The sequence below is a fragment of the Rhinolophus sinicus genome, chromosome 15, assembly GCF_057876585.1.
Source record: "Rhinolophus sinicus isolate RSI-liver-muscle chromosome 15, RSI-T2T, whole genome shotgun sequence".
Lineage (NCBI taxonomy): Eukaryota > Metazoa > Chordata > Mammalia > Chiroptera > Rhinolophidae > Rhinolophus > Rhinolophus sinicus.
Genome location: NC_142515.1, coordinates 64,082,501 through 64,101,562, shown reverse-complemented (window position 1 = coordinate 64,101,562; position 19,062 = coordinate 64,082,501). Strand labels below are relative to the sequence as shown.

The 19,062-nt window shown below is 49.3% G+C and overlaps 1 protein-coding gene across 2 annotated transcripts in view; it reads left to right on the top strand.

Moving 5' to 3' along the window:
* The window catches only part of DRGX (dorsal root ganglia homeobox), a 32,069-nt gene that overhangs the window by 11,506 nt on the left and 1,501 nt on the right, over nucleotides 1-19,062 (top strand). For both annotated transcript variants that reach the window (XM_074337260.2, XM_019730163.3), the window contains exon 7: nucleotides 18,258-19,062. This exon is cut by the window's right edge and continues 1,501 nt beyond it. In XM_074337260.2, coding sequence (XP_074193361.1) covers nucleotides 18,258-18,523 — 266 coding nt within the window. In that variant the 3' untranslated portion in view covers nucleotides 18,524-19,062. The remainder of the gene's footprint in view (nucleotides 1-18,257) is intronic.

The following is a 19,062-nucleotide window of genomic DNA, read 5'->3' as shown; positions in this document are numbered from 1 at the left end:
ACAGCCCTCTTGGTCTATTTGTCATTTTCTCACTTTTGAGGGAGGCGCAGGGAAATGGCACATTGCTGTAGTGTCAGCAACAGTTATGCGCGGACATGCTAAGGGGTACCCTCAGATCTCGGCTGGGCAGAGGTGGGATGAGGTGCATTGGGGGGGCGTTTACCACTCAAGGGTCAACTGTTGCTCAAGCCAGCTGACTGTGACCAAGTGGGAATGTGTGCGCACCACTGCCAGAACCGTTGAATTTTCATGAGGCACTGGAAATCTGGCTTTTTATTAGAAATATTCGCATCTTTTAAATGTTGCCTCCAAGACTTCGGGGCCAAACTGGCACACCCTTGATCAGACCAGCCCGAGGCCTGCTATTTTGTGAGAGGCTTTCCTTCTGCCCACTCCCATCTCTGCTGTGTGTTCTCCCTGCGTACTCCACCTCAGGCCTTTCCCCCAGCCCTCCTGTGGCCATCCTGACCCCTCAGCACCACGGCCCATTCCCAGCTGGCCCCTCTGAACAGCTGGCTTTTTAGTCTGTGGTAAGGTATATCACTTTGGAAAAGGACAGGAAATGAGCAATTATTGAAAACTTCTTCGGTGCTCTGCCAGGTGGTCTTGTGTTGCAGTCCCATTTCCTTCTCACAGCACAATGAGGATTATACTGGAACGGCTCCCTAGTTCCACAGCTAGGAACTTGAGCTGGAGTTGCTCTGAGATAATGGCTGGTATTGGTTGGGGTATCTCTGCATCCTAAAACTTCCTGACCTCCTCTGCTGGCACATCTGGAAGGGAGGTACTCCGAGCTGGAAGTCTCTGGGGCTGCCTCTGAGCTCACTCGTCAGCACAGCCCCGTGCCAGTCCCGGTGAGCCTGGCAGTCCCTGGTTGTGCTTGGGAACCTGGCCTCTGCCTCGGATCTGGGGTGAGAAGTGTGTACCTGCAAGTCCGGTTCTAAACACCCGTGGGTCCGATGCTTGGTGGTTTTACGGAACACTGTTAAGTGGTTTGAGGCCAGGACGGCTTTCTGACTCTTGCAGCTCACATCTTACTCTCCCAGGCCTCCCCAACCTATAGAAATTAAGTACATAGCTCAATTTGGGCCCAAGAGAGAAACACCCCCAATTATCCAGGCTCTGTCTCAGTGCCAGGCACCTTTGGGCTGTAACCACCCTCCTTCACATTAACTACACCTTCAGAGGTGTCTGGGCAGCCAGATGCTGGCAGGCTTGTGGCTGAACCAAGCTTTCTTTCTCTCGGGCCTGAGCTCTATTTCCCAGGGTCCGCTGGCCACCTAGCAGACTGCCTCAGCTAGCTGGGAGGAGCTCATTCAGATGGTGCTAGAAGGCATCCTTTTGGGCTTCTAAGCCCATCCTTCTTTTTACAAATGAGAAACTGAGGCTCAGGGAAGGGAAGTCACTTGCTTACACATCACTCATCCAGCAAGGTCTCCCCTTTGTGGTCTAGCCTGCTTTCCACAGGATCCTAAGGTGCCCTTTCCCCCAACACCGTTTATTCAATAATTCCTCTGGATGAGCACCACTGGTAGGGGCCTTGGACCCCAGCCTGCTTGTCCACAGCAGTGAGACTCACCCAGGACTACTGGAGACCAGGACCAGTGTGAGCTGGATGCCGTAGCCCCTTCCAGGTTAGAGATTCCCATTCACTCCTCCAGGCCTGCAGCAACTTGCAAATGACCCAAAAGAAAGAAATCAAAGTGATTTTCAGCTCCTGGATCCAAACCAGTGCTTGTCTCTCCTTCCTCAGGCTTTGCGGTCCTGGCGGGACCACATGGCCCTGGACGGAAGACAGCAAGTATCCTGGGTGGGACAGCAAGTATCCTGGGTGGGCTGCCAAGGTTCTGGTCTCATCCTAGACCTCACTCCAGGTGCTGCTCCCCAGAGACTGCAAACCTGCGTCTCCAGCCCAGGACCTGAGGGCCCACGCCGGGCTGCTGTGCTCCCCCAGCACCTGGAGAGTGTGAGGACAATGCACAGCCCCCATTCCCAGGGCAGGATCAATTTTCCCAGGGGGCATATGGAGCACCCCCGCTAGTGGTCCCACACTCAATGCCTGGGGAGCATTATGTATAATTACAAGTTGAAGGACTAAAGTTGGGGTCCTGGTTTTTTGTTTCTATGCATTGTTGTGACAAATGTGAAGTCTTTGCCTGGGAAATACTGTGAGAGCCTCCAGGAGTGTTTGTGGGTAGCTTGGGGGTCGTGAGTTACAGTTTGCTGACTTCCTTTAAATAGTGACCCTTGAAGTCTTTAGGTCCTTTAACATAGTTTTATGAATATTCACTTGTTTGGAAATTCTTTGGCTTTGAATGTGCTCTGAAAATAAGAATGCTCTTATAATGCTGGTTATCAGCTCCTGAGTAGGTGGCACTGGGGAGAGCAAAAGGGCACTGGGTCATGGGCACTGATGCCAGCTCCGGGGGCCCCATACCACTGGTCTCCAGAGCACAGAGCTGCTTGTGTGGGATGGGCAGGCTGGGCCCTGGAAGCTCCACAACTGCAACCCAGAACTTGCCAGTGAATCTAGATGCTGCCTTTTCAATCTTTGGATCATGGGGGCAAGTGGCCCAGACAATGTGAAAGGGGGCAGTCCGCTTTGCTGAGCTTTGGCACACAGACCGAGAAGTCAGCAGCAAGGAACTCCAGGTTATGGTTTTCTTAGGAAATTAGAGAGACTAATTTTGATTGCTAGAAGATGCCTGTTGTGAACAGGGGCCTGGGGTTTGGAAGCAGTGGGAGAGCTGAAGAAAACAAGATAAGGTGGAATACCATTTATTTGGACAATCCACCCAACTTAGAACTGCTACAGCCTGCACCACAGCTCAGCTTGGCAGCTCTGCCTCAGGCTGGGTGTGGGTGTGGGAAGGGGAGAGGGCAAAGACCTTCCAGGCTGTTGCCCTCAGCCAAAGCACTGTCACCCTGTGCTGGGGGTTGTGTTCTGCTGCCAGGTCCGCTAGCTTGGTCAGGAGTCTGGGATGTAGCCCAGAGGCTGCTCATTCAGCAGTCTCAGTGTTGGGGCAGGTGGGGTGGCGTGTGCATGGAGGGATGTGTCTGGAAAGGTCAGCAGGGTTGCTTAGGCAGCAGAGCAGGGTAGGAGGTGGGGGTGGCACCCTTGATGGGCAGGAGGCCATGGACTTTCTGAGGTGGCTGGTCAAGCAGAGCGTCCACATGTGGAGGTATGGCAGATTGGCCTCTGGGCTCTGCCGGGCAGGTGCCCAGATGGGCATTAGGCTGCCCCTATCGGGAAGTTGGGCAGCTGGCTACCTCAGGCCAGGAATCTGCCCTCTGGGGACAGAGCCAGGTAATTGAAAACCAAATACTTGTGGGCTTTTCCTCCTTTAATTATCCTTTAATTATCAAGCAGCCAACTAGCCCAGTGGCTTCAAGCAAGGGCTCTGGGTGGCCTGCCTGTGAATCCTCATTCTTCGTTCTCCAGCCAGCCATGTAGGTCTTCAGTAAAGTATTGAAACTCTGTACGTCTGCTTCCTCTTCTATAAAATGGAGATCTGACCATCATAGCACTGGATTCACAGGATTGAACGAGGAGACATGAGTTAGAGGATCTGAGACCCTTGGGACAGTGTGTGGCACCTGGAAGGTGCTCAGTAAACACTATCATTTACGTTAACCAGGTTCCTCCGTTCTCATTTCCAAGTCACTGGGTCCCACTCACCTTTAAAGGATCCAATGAAATGTCTGCTTCTCCCATTTCTCTGAACTTTATTGCAGCTGACGTTCACCTTTTCCTTATAACCCTCATTGTTCCAATTTTTGGCGGTGATGGGGTTTTCTTTCCTGCCCCTGGTAGGATTCCCTGTCAGGCACCCCTTCCTTCCCTGGGGCTTCACAGGCTGCGATGTGCTTTATACTCTGGGATGGTCAGAGATGACCCATCCTGGCCAGGCATGCAGTTAGTGTGTTTCATTATCCGGTATGCCACGGAAACTCTCAAATCAAAAGGCAGCAGGACCCTACCCCATGCAGGGAGGGTTTGCATGACAATAATGGGTGTCCAGAGAAAAAGCCTGAGCAACACAAAGAAATTTCCTGCGCTGTCTTAATGGCCAGCCTGGTGTGTTCACAATTCATTAATGCAGAGGAGGTTATTAATGACCAAGGGAGGCGCTTGGGTTTGTTCAGGGGAAGTTCTGGCCACAGGATGGCCGGGTACTGTGCTGGGGGCAGGAGGGCCACGGTCCGCAGGGGCCTGCTCCCTGGTGCACTTAGTCCAGCTGCCTCTGACCTGTGATTCAGAGAGCCCGGTGTGAGGTGGAAGCTAGTTATAGCTGCCAGGGGAGAGCTTCCGCAGCTCAGACCATGCTCACAGCCAGAGTCGCAGCCCCTCTCAGCAGCTGGGCGGAGCCATCAGGGCTGACTTGCCCTAAACAGAGAGGGTAGGAGGAAGCAGCCTGCTGGGCAAGGCTGGCCTGCGCCCAGTGTGGCTCCCTGAATCAGACCTGAGGTGAGAGAACAGCAGCAGAGCAAGGGAATGAGATCCCACCCCTTCTTCCCCTCCCCTCTCCAGCCCACTCCTGGGGAGGCCAGGTGGCCCCTGCTGTCCCAGATGAGGCCCTGGCAGGGAGGAGCCTAGAGGCAGACAAGCTGCACTTGGAATCCTGGCTGCACCTGCATCTCTACGGCTGAGCCTTGTCAGTCCAGGCCTTGGAGGCTGTGAGGACTGAGGGGGATGCTGTGAGAGGCGCCTGTGTTGGAGCTGGCACACAGTGGGCGCTCAGCAGATGCTGGTGATTGGCCGTCTGAGTCTGCATCAAGCATGTGAGGACAAGGGCAGGTGAGGGGCAGGGTGTCCAGTGCTGGGAATGGGCCTGGCCATGGCCTTCCTGAGAGCGAGGCCCCTTAGTTAGCCAAGATCATGCCTCCCTGCTTCACCTTGGCCCTTGGGCTTCCAGGCCGGGGTAAAGTGCCCAGGTTCAGAGCCTGGAAGGGCTTTATTGGCCAATGAACATTTACCCACCAAGGCTAACCTCAGAGCCAGAGACGGCCTCTTCTTCCTCTGAGCCCTCGGAAAGCATCCCGCCTCCCCCCATTCCTCTTTAATTACTTTTTCCTTCACGTTATGCTTTTTAAAAAAATTTTAAGAACAAAAAATGTTTTATTGTGAAATATAATGATCATTAAAAAAATTTCGTAGAATACATAGCTAGAGGTTAATGAATGATTTTAGGCACCTACTCATATGGCACCATCCTCTGGGACTTTACCTGTATCCCGAAATCCCTGAATCCCTGATCCCCTTTCTACTTCCTCTAAATGGAACCCTTTGCTGACTTCTATGTAATATAACTTTGCCAACTTCCTAAGCTGAATTTCTGAAACACTATTGTTTAGTCTTAACTTTTTGAACTTTACATGTGTGTATATATACATAATTGGAAGCATACAGTATGTATTTTTCATGTCTGGACTCTTTGGCTCAGCATTGTGTTTGCAAGATTTATGTCTATAGTTAGGTTTAGTTGTAGGTTCTTGATAATATTTTATGTACAAGAGCAGATCATCTGCAAATTAAAGACAGTTTGCTCTCGCTGTTCAGCCCTTATACTGTGCATTGTTCCTTCGTGTCTGACTGCTGGCCGGAAGATCCACTACAGCACTGAATGCAAGTGGAGCTCACAGCCATCTGAGCTTTATTCGATTTTTTATGTTAGCTTTATTGAGATATAATTCACATAGCACACACTTCATCCATTAACGTGTACGACTCAGTGGTTTTAGTGCATCTAGTGAGTGTACAACGATCGCTAAGATCAACTGCAGAGCGTTGTCTTCACTGCAGACCTGCTGCCAGTCACTCCTCATTCCTCCTAAGTCCCCGGCCCCAGGCAGCCGCTAACCTTTCTGTCTCTATAGGTTGTGGCCATTTCATATGAATGGAATCATATGTGTTCTTTGTGACCGATCCTTCTTATCCTTGAGCTCATGAGTAAACTCTTAGGGTTTCACAATCATGTTTGCTGTCTTTTATGAGATACCCAGTATCAACTAAAGATGTTTTCTTCTTGCCCTAGTTTTCTGAGAGCTTTACTTTAACTATTATTTTAAAAAGTCATGAATATGAATGGATGTTGAATTTCATCAAATACTCTTTCTGCTGCTGAGAGACGATCACATGATTTTTCTTTCTTGATATATTAATATAGTAAGTTACATTGATTTTTTAATGTTAAACCAACCATGCACTTCTGGAATAAACCCAAATTAGATGTGACAAGTTATACTTTTTATAGATAGCTGAATTTGGTTTGCTAATGTTTTGCTTAGGGTTTTCACATCTATGATCGTGAGGAGATTGGCTTGTGACTTTCTTTTCCTAAAATTTCTATCTAGGTTTCAGTCTTGTTTTACTTTACCTGAAAGCTTAGTATAATAAAAGCAGCAGAAGACCTGCCTCACTCTTTTAGTATCTTTCCTGATCTGAGGACTGGCTGGGCTCAGCCGGGCAGCTCTGCCCCTGCTTTGCCTGGGGTCTCATGAAGTTGCAGTCAGATGGCAGCTCTGGCTGGTACATACATAGAAGATGGAATCATTTCCAAAGCCTGTGGGGAGGGGTTGGATGGAGGTTGAGCCCAAGAGTGTAAGAGGAGAAGATGCTGAGCCTTCTTAAGGCTTACACTCAGAACAGGCAGTGCTGCTTCTGCCACATGCTATTAGTGAAAGCTGCTCCCAGAGCCAGCCCAGACTCAAGTGGAGGGGACTGCATGTGGGTGCGAACACTGGCAGGGTGGTTCTTGGAAGGCCTTCTCTGGAGACTAACTGGCAAAAGTATCAAGGATACTCTGGCTTACTGACATGAATTGGGGTGCTTGTGTCTGACCTACCTTACTTCCCAATCCTGACTTTAAGGGCACTGCCCATAGCTGACTCACCTCTAGATCCTTCCAAGTCACTCACCTCTGCTCCTACACAGAGTCTGGTGCAGAAGTAGAAGGTCATGGAGTTTAGGAAAAGAAGGAAAGACGGTCGTGCTGCCATGGGCCTGGGAGATGGGCCTCACTTACGAGACTCCATTCTATGACCCTGTCCCTCTACGACTGGCCACCTGCTGGACCCCAGAAACCACTGGTTCCTCCTGTTCTTCATTCAGCACCCACTGAGAACCCCACTTTGCCAGACTCTGAACCAGGGGTGGAGCATCTGGTGATGAATTAGACACATGCCTACCCTAAGGGGACTGCAGGCTTGGGATGGGTTTGGAGAGACGGACAAGCCAACAAATAATTCCATCTCATGTGACACTCTCATCTGCTCTCAGAGGCCAACAAAGATGCAGGCTGTGGGGGAAGCCCAGAGGAGGCAGGGACTCTTTCTCTGTTGGGATGTGGAAGGATTTCCAGAGGAGATGCTGGAGTTGGGCTTGACGAAGTGTAGGAATTGTGCAGTAGATGCAGGCACTCCGGGCAGAGAGAACAACGTGAACAAAGGCTCGAGGCTGGCAGGGCGGCTATGCTGAGGAGAGGGCAAAGTGTGAGCTGAGGTGGAGCTATGGTCCTGGGAGAGGAGAATGTGTGGCTTCGAGGTGAGCCCAGGCTCTGGACTCAGACCAGCCACAGCCCGTAACTGCCTCCCTCTCATTACAGGGTCAACTCAGGGCAGACCCCAGTCGCCTCATCTGCGAGATGAGGACCACGATGGCCATCTCCAGTGGTGCCTGAGGTCGGTAGGGTGTGTGTCTGTGCCTGGCACCTCCAAGTGCCTAGTGTTGGCAGTTGTTAGGATTATGATGGTGAGGCCTAGTAGCAGTCACTGGGGATCTGATTAGGTTTGGGTTTACAAGGAAGGAGGTTGCGTCAGCACCAGCCCCCTCCAGGCCTACCTGATGTCAGGTAGACAGAGGTAAAGACTGAAGAGCTGTAAGGAATCTCCATGATGAGTATGTTACCACTGCTTCTCCAGGATTCAGTGGGGGAAACTGAGGCCCAGAGAGGGGACTAGGATTGCCCAAGGTCATACAGTGTGTCTGTCAGGTAGGACAAGTCAGGGACCCAGGTGTCCCACCCTCCAGCCCCCATACCCTGTATTGATTCTATTCCTTTTACAGGCACCAGCTGCCATTCTCTGGCTTTAAAAACTGCAACTCACCTGGTTCCAGAAGCCATTTCTTATGGGTGGTGATGGGTTTGCCCTTCCTGCTAATCAGTGGAGCCCTGAAGGGCAGAGAGCTGAGCAGAAAGTTTCTGGCTTGTGCCCAGAGGCAGCAGGGAAAGCAGCCTGTCTGTCCAGAGTTTTGGCTGCCGTTGGAAGGAGGGAGGGCCATGCTCATTGGCATAGGACTGCCTAGGACTCGTGTCCCTGGTGTTCCTCTGGCTGTGCCAGGGTCCTTGGGTTTGGGTGCTGTCATTATTTGTTTGCCCCTTCAGAGACATCCCAGCTGAGATGGGAGCCTGGTGCTGGCCCTGAGACTATCACGGCAAAAGGAAAGTTTGGTGAGCCCATTCTGCCCGTTGAGAAGAGTTTGCTGAGCGAATGAGGTGTTGGGACAGTGAGTGTACGGTGATAGCCAGAACAAAGACCGGGGTGGGACTTAGCGTCAATTCCACCAGAATAACCTGCCAAATTAACCTGGGGATTTTGACATTTATCAGATTGGGTAATTTTGTCATGACCACACTTTTCCTTTCCATGGGGTATTGAGAAAGCTTAGAACCTGGGATATGGCAACTCTGAGGAACTGAAATATGACCACTCGGTCAGGAAAGATGGACTCTCCCTACCTTTCTCATATCCCCAAATATACAAGTGTTTACTTTGTATCAAAATGGGACATTTTAGTTCTGTGATCAGGAGTGTGGGGGTGAGGATAGGTGAGGGGCACTTACAGCAAGTTTGGGAGGTGAGGTAGGTACAAAAATAAACAACTCATGGGAAAAGGGCAATAAAAACCATCAGAGACAGGACAAAGTACTTCAGGGGTTCTGTGATAGAAGATGTCTAGATGTGAATTTGACCTTGTGCTTTTGATACTTGGTGAGCACACTTAGCTACAACATCTACAAATCTGTGCTTAAATATTGCAGGCAACTGTACCAATATTCCCACTCAAACGCTCCATGTGAACTATAAGGAACTGGAATTATGATTCAAAATATGTTTATTTGTTTTACTATAAAGCAAAAAGAAATGAGCTGCAGTATTTGTGTAAAATGTCTCATAAACCCACCTACCCATCTCCTTGTTCAATTCTGTTACACTGCGTCTGAACATTCAACAAGAAATCAGTGTGCGAGAGCTCGGCTTGTAACCAAAATTGTAGCTCATGTGCCTTTATGAGGAAAATGTTCCATCGACAGAGATGAAACAGAACTAACTTAATTTTTCCTGTCAGTCTCTGTAGTAGATCAATTAAACTGCCAAGGAGATCAAATATTTCAGACTGTATTTATTACATTAAGTATTTATGTTCGGGCCAAGCCTTTAAAGCATGATGTCATATAGGAATGTAGGCCGATTAGATCAATTCAGCAGAATTTGCTGTAACTTAATGGAAATGTAATTGTGTGTTTTAATTTAGTATCCAGGAGGTAGTATGTTCTCCAAAGAAAACAATTTTCAGACTACGTTTAGTGGCCAGATGGGTCTTGCAGAGACTTTGGTGATGGCGTGTTGGTAGGGCTAGATCAAGAAGTCGCGGCTTTTTAGGGGCTTCGCCAGCGGCTGCGTTGGCTGCATTCCACGCAAAGGGACTCACTGACTTTGATCCCCACAGAATGGGAGATGGACTGAATGCTCCTGGTGGATTTTCCATGGGGACTCAGTCAGTAACTCCAGTGTAAACTGAGGACATTAGCAGTCATGGAGTCTCAGCTGGTGCTGAGACACATGTTTATTCCTTAGCAACTTCAGTGGGACGCCATTCTAGAGGAGAGCGTCTATTCTCCTCATCTGAATGAAAGGCGATGGGAAATCATGAGTCACAAAAAGGACATCATTTTTATGAGAGTAATATCTGGTCAGTTTAGAAAGAATGGAAAATACAATTAAACATAAAGAAAAATGTAAAGATCGTTCATAACCTAGTACCCAGAATCAATCAGTATGAATGTTTGGTATTGGTGCATTTGTTTTCTTCCCATTTATAAATATATATCTCCAATAAATTTATATATTTTATAACTTAGAAATTTAAAAAAATTTAATTAAAAGCTTCAAATTTATAAATATTCTATATTTCTAAATCTAAATAAATTTATAAACATATATATACCCTTGTAATCCCATATGGATATGGCACATGGCTGTACATATACGTACACACATATATACTATGTGTGTATACATATATACATATACCAAAATGGGATCATATTGACTTACTGTTACTTAACCTGCTTTTTAAACTTAAGATTTTATTATTACATTTTTCATGGCACTAAATATCCTCCTATAATGTAATTCTGTCATAGCTTCCGCATGTTCTATATGGGCAACTATAATTTATTCAGTTAATTCCCTATCGTTAGACCATTAGGTTACTCATAGTTTTTTATTGCTGTGTGCCACTCCTCTGTAGCTAATCTAACTTTTAGCCCATTTTTGATTATAGCTTTTTGACTGATTATAAAAAATTAAGGAAAACAAAAAACAAGCAAACAAAAAAACTAGAGCCCCTAATCTGGAAATCTAGTAGTTAAAAGATGACACTTTTAAAGTTTGTTTAGCTTACCCCCTAAAATTCTATAGGCAGAATAAATTATTTGACTTTTTGGTTGGATGGGAAAGGCGTCACCAAGGAACCAATACAGCTGTGGAAGCAGGTGGCGTTGTGTGTGACGCCCGGTGGGGGAGCGGTATGATGAGGATGCTCACTGCACAGTCACTGTCCTTTGGCAGATCTCACCGCTCATCCTGGGTGTCCCCTGGGGTGATGCTCAGAAGAGGCTGAGTTCTTTAGCTGGTCACTGAAATGAACCGGTAGTCGGAATAAGCTGTGAATTGTGACTTAGAATTGCTCTTTAATTTGGATGGGGTCATGGAAATAATTGTTTGAGGGCTTAGTACTAGGTGCTTCATAGAATTTCTCCCAAAGGCAGGTGTTTTACCTCCTCTCACAGACGAGGAAGCCGAGCTTGGAAAGATTAGGAGCCCTATATGACTTTTAATGGCGGAGCCAGGAGCCAAAGTTCAAAGCCCACTTCCCTCTGCCTTGGCAGGCTGCACCTGGCTTTCAGGCCTCAGAGATGTCGTGTTGTCACTCATTTTATAGGATTTTGAAAATAACAACTTGGTTTTGGGGTAGACATTTTCTAAAGTGTCTTTGTCACCATCCTGACGTAATAAAAAAAGGAATGCTGAGCCTGTCTCATGGCAGATTCAGCATCACCCCATCACTAACTGTAGCAGGTGGTATGCGTTTCAAAGCCCTTTCAAACATCATCTCTTGTGACAGTTCCTGTGGTCACCAGGGATGACTTCAGGACATCCTGAGGGGTATTGCTTTGCTTGCTGTGTACTAAATGGCCCAGGTTACTGTACATTTTGAGTTTTTTGGCTGTCTTATAAGTTTTTGTCTCTTTTCTCAGTATTACCCACCAATATGTCTGCTATTGGCAGCCACATTGCTAGTTTATGGCAGTCTTGTAAATCAAGCGACTTATGTTAGAAGTGCACTTGGAAGAACTCTAAGAACTTGGTGAGGGGCCTTGAGTGTGCTTTTCATGGGCCAACTACATGTGCTTTTGGGTCTGGTTGTTCACTTGGTAACTATTTGTTCATCTGCTGCCCTGAGTATCACAGAGGACGAATCTTCATTTTGTTACTTCCGGTTTTCAGTCGTGTCCAGGTTGATGCAATTATTTGTCTAAGAGGCATATGGAGAAATCTGGTGATGTTACTGGTGCCATGAAATTATGGAGACATCAAATCAAGAGTTAGTTTTATAAGGATCCCATTTGTGGAAATCATTTTTTTTCTTTGTTAAAAATGGTTATAGGAGTTAAGAGATATTGGTTGTTCGACAATTTAAATTTGATTATAATCATTGAAATTCTGCAAACATATGTTAAAGTTGAAAGGAAAGCTCAGTTTTGTAATCCACATTGCATTCTAAAACTCCTCCTTTTTTGTTGAAAGGGATTTAAAAACTTGTCCAGTAGCCCACATTGTGCACGAAGTTTCTCTGCAGTATCTTGTCAAGGGGGCTTCAGGGTGTTATGGCCAGAAATGTAGCACCCCAGAGACAGCCCACAGCATATGCATAGCATGTTGATGGTAAAAAAAGAAAGCCCCTCTCTCTCTCACGTCCTCCCATTGCTTCTATTCCACACTCCACACCTGGAGAGAGAGTTGGAGGCAGTTACCTTCTATCCTCTGTGCCTTGGAGTCAACTCAGCTAGTAGCCCCGGTTCTTTCACTTCTCAGTCTTCCCTCCCCATTTTCTTCCCTCTTTCCTTCCTGCTTCTGGTCTGATGACTTGATAGTGACAGAGGGGAGAAGGACTTTATCCTCTCTTTTTCTATAGGTTCTGCCTCTGTCAAGGCAGCCCTCAGCTATATGACATCACAGTGAGCTGACTGTGAGGTCACATTGACCAATGCTCTACTGTTGAGCCACATCTCCCTCTGGACAGTTGGATCCCTGGGCATAGATCACAGACTTTACAATTTTCCCTGGTAAATATCATCACATTCGATTTGTCTCCTTGTTCGCCTTAGATCTTGTATGTTGTACAGATCTCCTCTCCGTCTTATCTGTGTCTGTATTCCAGGTTGGCATATCTTCCGTGTTCTTATTCAGGTAAGAGCAGGACAAAGAGAAGGTGACTCCCCTGCTTCATTTTCAACATTCCTCTGTGTAGCTGTTGAGATGTTTAGGAGTTCACCTGTAAGCATCGGCCCCTATGATGGACACTTGAGCTGCTATTCAACTTGGACTGTAGATGGAAAGAGGGTGACGTCTGCAATGGGCTGTATGCCAAAGGAGTTTGTTGGCCTGGGTGCATCCCTCAGGGTCTGCCGCCCTGCTGTGGAGATGCCTACCCATGGGGCATGGTGCAGATCTTGAGACAGAGGTTGGGCTCTAGGGATGTGTACAAACTGTGCAATGCTCCCTTAGCCAAAGACACAGCGGTGAGATGGGTTGAAGGTGTCGGCCCATGGAGGTGAGGCAGTGTGTGGCTGGGGTGAGTGTGTGTGGCCTGGGGGACTCTGGAGGGTCTCACCCGCTGGACTTACCGTAAAGGAGTCTAGACAGCTGTGGGGTGGCCTCATCTCCCCAATAACCTTGACCTGAACTCTCTTTTGGTTCAGTTCTCTTTTTAAGTATTTTATTTTCGTTTTAATTGTGTTAAAATACATGAAGCAGATTACCAGTTTAACCAGTTCCAAAGTGTAAAATGCATTTCCATTGTTGTATAACCGTCGGTCTCCAGAACTTGGTCATCTTCTGAAACTGAAACTCTGTCCCGATTAGACAGCAGTGCCCCAATGCCACTTTTCTGCCAGGCCCTGGCAGCCACCATTCTGTTTTCTGCCTCTATGGATATGCCTGCTCTACATACCTCCTTTAAGTGGAATCATACAGAATTTGTCTTTGTCTGACTGGCTTAGTTCATTTAGCTTAATGTTCTGAGGTTCATCCGCATTGTAGCCTGTGATAAGATTCCTCCCCCCTTTTTTTTAAGGCTGAAAAATGCACAATTGTTGGTGTAGTCCTTCCAGTTTTTAACAACAGTCTCCCAGAGCCGTTGGGCTCCTCTGTCCTTAGTTTCCCCATCTGTCCAAGGTGGGGGTGAGCTAGGTGAGGAGCACAGGCTCTTCTCTCTCCCGCAGCCTCAGTCCTGTGAGTTCATTTATTTCTCTTGCCTCTGAATCTGGGTTTGCAGGCCAGGAGTGTTGTGATTGGTGGCTTTCGTGTAGGGGACCTAGCAGGTACAGGCTGTGGATCCAGGGGAAGGAGGGCCTATCTTGCCCAAGGGGCAGATCTTCATCCTGCAGGTGCCATATTCATCACTGAGTCACAGACCATTTAACTCCCCCTTTGATGCTTACATTGGAACCAGGCCTTGCTGGGGACAAAAACCAGCCTGAGAGGAGTGGAGCCCACCCCTTTCAGGCTAGCCTGCCGGTGCTGGATGCCCAGTGGCCCTTTCCAGGTCCCTGACAGCTCACAGCCAAAGTCAAGGTCCCTTAGGACCTTCAGCACCTAAGCCGTTCAGGCTCTCAGCCTCGCACAGACCCTCCTCCAATGTGCTGGTGGGGTCTAATCCCAGTCTTTCCTCTTTTTAACATTTGTTTAAAATTAAAGGCACGTTTCTGAGTTTAAAAAGTTCACATTCATTATTGAAAAATGAGAAAAATTCTAAGCAGACACAGAGGATAAGCTGCTGAGTGGGCTCACTGCTCTTCATATTTGGTCTCTTCAGACGTTTGCTTTGCTATGGGAGGGAGACTTTCCTGTGGGGTGACTCCCAGGGCTCATGGCACAGGCAGTGCCCAGCAAAGATTAACGAGCTGCGGAGCCACGCCCGATGTCAGTGTATGTCTGTGTCTGCGTGGGAGCCACTAGCGGAGAATGGTCAGGACTCAGGATGTGACCCAGTGCAACTCTGTTTACTGCTGTGGCTGGAAATGTCCCCAGGCTTGGGCCCGCTGGTGGTGTGCAGTGGTGAACGGGACTCTCAGAATTCCCTTTGTGATTTGTCTCGCACTCATCTTGGTATATGCTGCCTGCTGTATCGGTCCCTCTGTCAAAATTGAGGCAGGAAGTGATAGCTGCCTTTTAATCTCCTATTACACTGCTGGAGAAGGGAAAGGCCACCAGAAGGTTTTGGTCCCACCTCTGCAATAAACTGTGCGAACTTGGGCAGTTGATCCTGGAGCCTCACTTCCCTGGAGAGAGGGGCTGAGTGATGCCTACCCTTCAGTGTGGCCAGAATGGTGATGAGAGGCCACAGTGGGTGCTGGTAAAGGTGAGCCTCCTGTTACCCGAACAGGCTTGGAAAGGAAGGGAAAGATGCCCAAATGTGCTTGAGGGGAAAGGAAGGAGCCCGGCTCTGGCCTAGGGCAGCCTGTCCCCGGGAAAGGAAGGTAAGATGACCCAGGGCTGCCCTCTCTGAGGCTGCCTCCTGAAGGCTGCCCCTGCAGTGGGCACCACAGCCTGGTTCCCTGTCTGCCTCCTTCCTCCCACAAACACTTCCCAAGGGCCTGGCCTATTGCTGGTCCTGTGCTAGGTACTGGGGACAGAGTAGTGAATGAGACAGAACGGTACCTGCTACCTGAGAGTCTACAATCTTGGGGTATGTTGTGGGGGGAGACAGGCAATAAACAAGTCAGCAAAGCATGAACAATCCATCTACCCTTTGCAGCCAGTGCTGTGGAGATGGAGCAAGGGCTGGAATGGAGCATAACCAGGAAGCCTGCTCTGGATGGGGAGGTCCCGGAGGGTCCCTGGGGCGGCAGAGCTCAAGTGAGGCCCTAAAGACATAGGTGTGAGTAAGAAGGTGGAGGGAAGGTGGAGGGACGATCTCTTCACTCAAAGGCAGGGCCTGGCAAAGGGGCAAGGTGGGAGGAATGTGTCCTCTTCTGAGACAGAGGGACCCCGGGATTAAGGAGAAGACCCTCTGCCTGGTGTGAGGTCCAGCTCTGCCACTAATTATTTTACCTTAGTCTCCTCAGCTGCTACAGGGATCACCATGGAGCCGGCTTCCTAGAGCTGTTCTGAAGCTGAGATGGCCGTGCTGACAGCCGAGTGGCACATATGCATGTTTGCTCTGGTTCAACAGCTCCCGGGAGGGCTCTGCTGTGCCGGTGCTGCCAGCCTCTGCTGGGAGGCCTGGCGGGCACACGAGGAGGAGGAGGAGAGGGCCACAGCACCCCGTCACACAAGCACTTGAAAGCCACAGGGAGGGATTTTGATGCATTCAACATATGGATTTGGGTCCAAAACACTCTGTTTGCAATGATGTTTCTCCCAAATCCTGGGTACTTTCAGAAAGAGCCAAAGGGCAGGCACAGCCTACGTGGAGGGACTGGCTTTGCTACCCCCTCCCAGGTCTCCGGCCTTAGAGACAGGCACTGAATCCCAACTGTCCTTGGCAGGGTCACGATGAACCATCTCTACTCCCCTGGGGGATCTGCCTTCGGAGCTGGCCTAGGCTGGCTGGATGTGGGTGAAGGCTGCTTTGACTCACATCTCTTGCAGGGACCACACGTGGGGCCTACCATTTGACCTATCCAAGGGGCTCAGAAAATCTCTCATATTATCTCCTATTGGCAGCTCAGTCTACCCTTCCCATCTGGGTACAAGGTCTGTGCATCTCTGGCCTGCCCAGCTACCAGTGTGGGCCCTCGGAGCCCCTGGGTACCCCTCACGGACTGGGGTGGTACTAGCACCACTGAGCTTTGATCACTTCTCAACTCTGAACTCAGATGGCCACCAGGACCACAGGATTACATGGCCAGACTCTCATATCCTCCCTCCCCAGGAAAACTTTCCTTCTGTTTGTCTTCATCTTGGAAATGGTACTTCCATTCCTTTGGATACTGAGGCCCACACCTAGGCATCCTCTGTGACTCCTTTCCGTCACACTTCTTGCAGTCCATGAGCAATCAAGGCAAGCTCTAACCTTCAGCAAAAACCCAGAATCTGGCCACCTCTCACCACCTCCCCTCTGGCGACCGTGGGCCACGCCACTGTCAGCTGGGACTACATTATTGCAGTAGCCTCTCCACCCTCCTGATGCAGATAAGCTCATGACACTCTCCTCAAACCCACTGAAGCTTCTTCCCACTGCATCCTGCACAGCTTCAGGGCAGCCTGGCCTTGGTGGCCCCTGACCCATCGGCCAACCCCCTTGCCTGTGGTCTCTGTCCTTAGTCACCCTGAGTGCTCTGCTGCTCCCTGAACAGGCCGCTTCTATGCCCACGTCCGTGCCATTGCACCACTGTCCTCCCTAGCTGTCACGCTCTCCTGGACATTCACAGGGCTGTCTCTCTGACTCATTGCACTCAGGCCTCTGCCAAGTATCGCACTCCATTCATGTATCCATAGCACCCAACTCCTCCTACCTTTGCATCAGGGACGCACGTTGTGGTGTGTTTCCCCATTAGAACCGCACTCCATGAGGCTGGGGTCCAGCTGCCTTATTCCTGCTGATTAGTCACTAGGGACAAGAACAGTGCAAGGACAAGGTCCCAGGTGCTCACAGGATAGTCACTGAATAAATGCATGACCGAAGATGACCTGTGAAGAGGAAGGCTCCTCAAACTGAGCATGGCAGAGGGCCATCCTGGCGCTGTTCCTGGAGTGGCTTATGCAGGGCTAGCTGGCAGGCTGGGCCTGGCAATTGTTCTGAAGCCCCATCCCACACATCTGACCTGTGCTAAGTGCTTGCCAAACTGCTCCTTCAGAGGTTCTCAGACCTCAGTTCACAGTGCCCTGAGGGTCTCACTTAATTTTCAGGACTCTTGGGCCATAAGAAATATCCAATAGTTCTGTTCATTAAATGATTAAGTCCAAACAACTCGATAAGTATTTATGCCCCAATAGCTTAGTAGCCATTAGAAGAATAATATTTATAAATTAAAAGAAAAATAATATTTTTCCTTCCTTCGTAAATAGCTACCATGACTTTCTAATAGGATGTGCGTCCAATGGGCTCTGCATGGATTCTGTGACCTGGGAATCATTCCGGATGCCACCAACCTCATTTTATGTTCCACATGGATTTTTGTGTGGTGCTTGCAAAATGCAGCAAAATTCAACTTCACAAAAATATGACATCCTTGAAAAGGGTGCAGCGTGATCTCATGTTAAAGCTGTGAGCTGCCTCTAGCTAGCAGCTTGCATGGCATCTGACAGATGTGGCTGGGTTTCCTTTGACTTCAAATATTTAAAATCTACCTGCAGTGCCCCTGTGAGTTCTTAGGGTGCTTTGGCACACAGTTTGGGGATTGTGGGATTATTTTATTAATCATCATACTGATCCTGTGAGGTAGGTGTCATTCCATTTTACATGAGTAGAAGTTAAGGCTCAGAGAAGCCAAGATGTTGGCCTAAGGCCACACAGCTGACTGGTGAGGGAATCAGGACTGGCCAGGCCTCTCTGATGCTCTGATAATCCCTTGAACTATCAACTGGGTCTCTTGAGTTGTGCATCTTTGGGGTCCTGAGCATTTTTCATTTCTCCCTTTAGTGCCCAGAACCATACAATATCAATCAGTGCTTTGCCCAAACCCCAAGTCCTGGGGGACAGAATGTAGTCAGTGATGGATGTCTGTTGTTTTCCCTCCTTCCAGGGGGCCCACTGTGCTCTTGCTGTGTCCCAGACCCCATGGGGCTCTCCTTCCTTCCCACTTACGGCTGTCAGAGTAACCGCACGGCCAGCGTGGCTGCCCTGCGCATGAAGGCTCGCGAGCACTCGGAGGCCGTCCTGCAGTCAGCCAACCTCCTGCCATCGGCCAGCAGTAGCCCCAGCCCTGTGGCCAAGCCAGCACCCCCTGATGGCAGCCAGGACAAGACCCCTTCCTCCAAGGAACAAAGCGAGGGGCAGAAGAGTGTATGAGGGTCCAGAGTGTCCAAGCCCGGCACCCATCCCTGCCCCCTGCTTCTCCCAGCCTTAGCCCCGTGGAAAACTCAAGAGAGCAAGGAGAAGCCTGCTGCCCCAGAGCTTCCTCTGGGACAGGAAGGGAGTGAGACCGACAGCTCCCTTGGTGTCTGGAGAGTGCCTCTGGAGTCCCACCAGCAGGCCTGTGTTGCCCTGGCTTCTTTGATGACAGGTCCTGATGGTACTGGTGGCACCAGAGCCGACTCTGTGGTGAGACCTGTGGGATTTCCTTCTGGGCCCTGAAGTCTTGGAGGGAAGTAGAGTTGCTCACCCCGTCACCTTCCTGTCCCTGGGTTGCCTTTGGAGATCTCGTCAACTCATAGGACTATGGCATGGTTCACCCTTGAGAGACACCCAGGGCTAAGTCATGTGCTATGAAATGGGGCTGTCCCATTCCACTGATAACCAGGAAGCTGGTGTGATCCCAACCAACTCTTGTTCCCCTCCACGGAATCTAGCAGCCATGCCCTCCTTTCTCTTGTTGGAAGATACTGGTT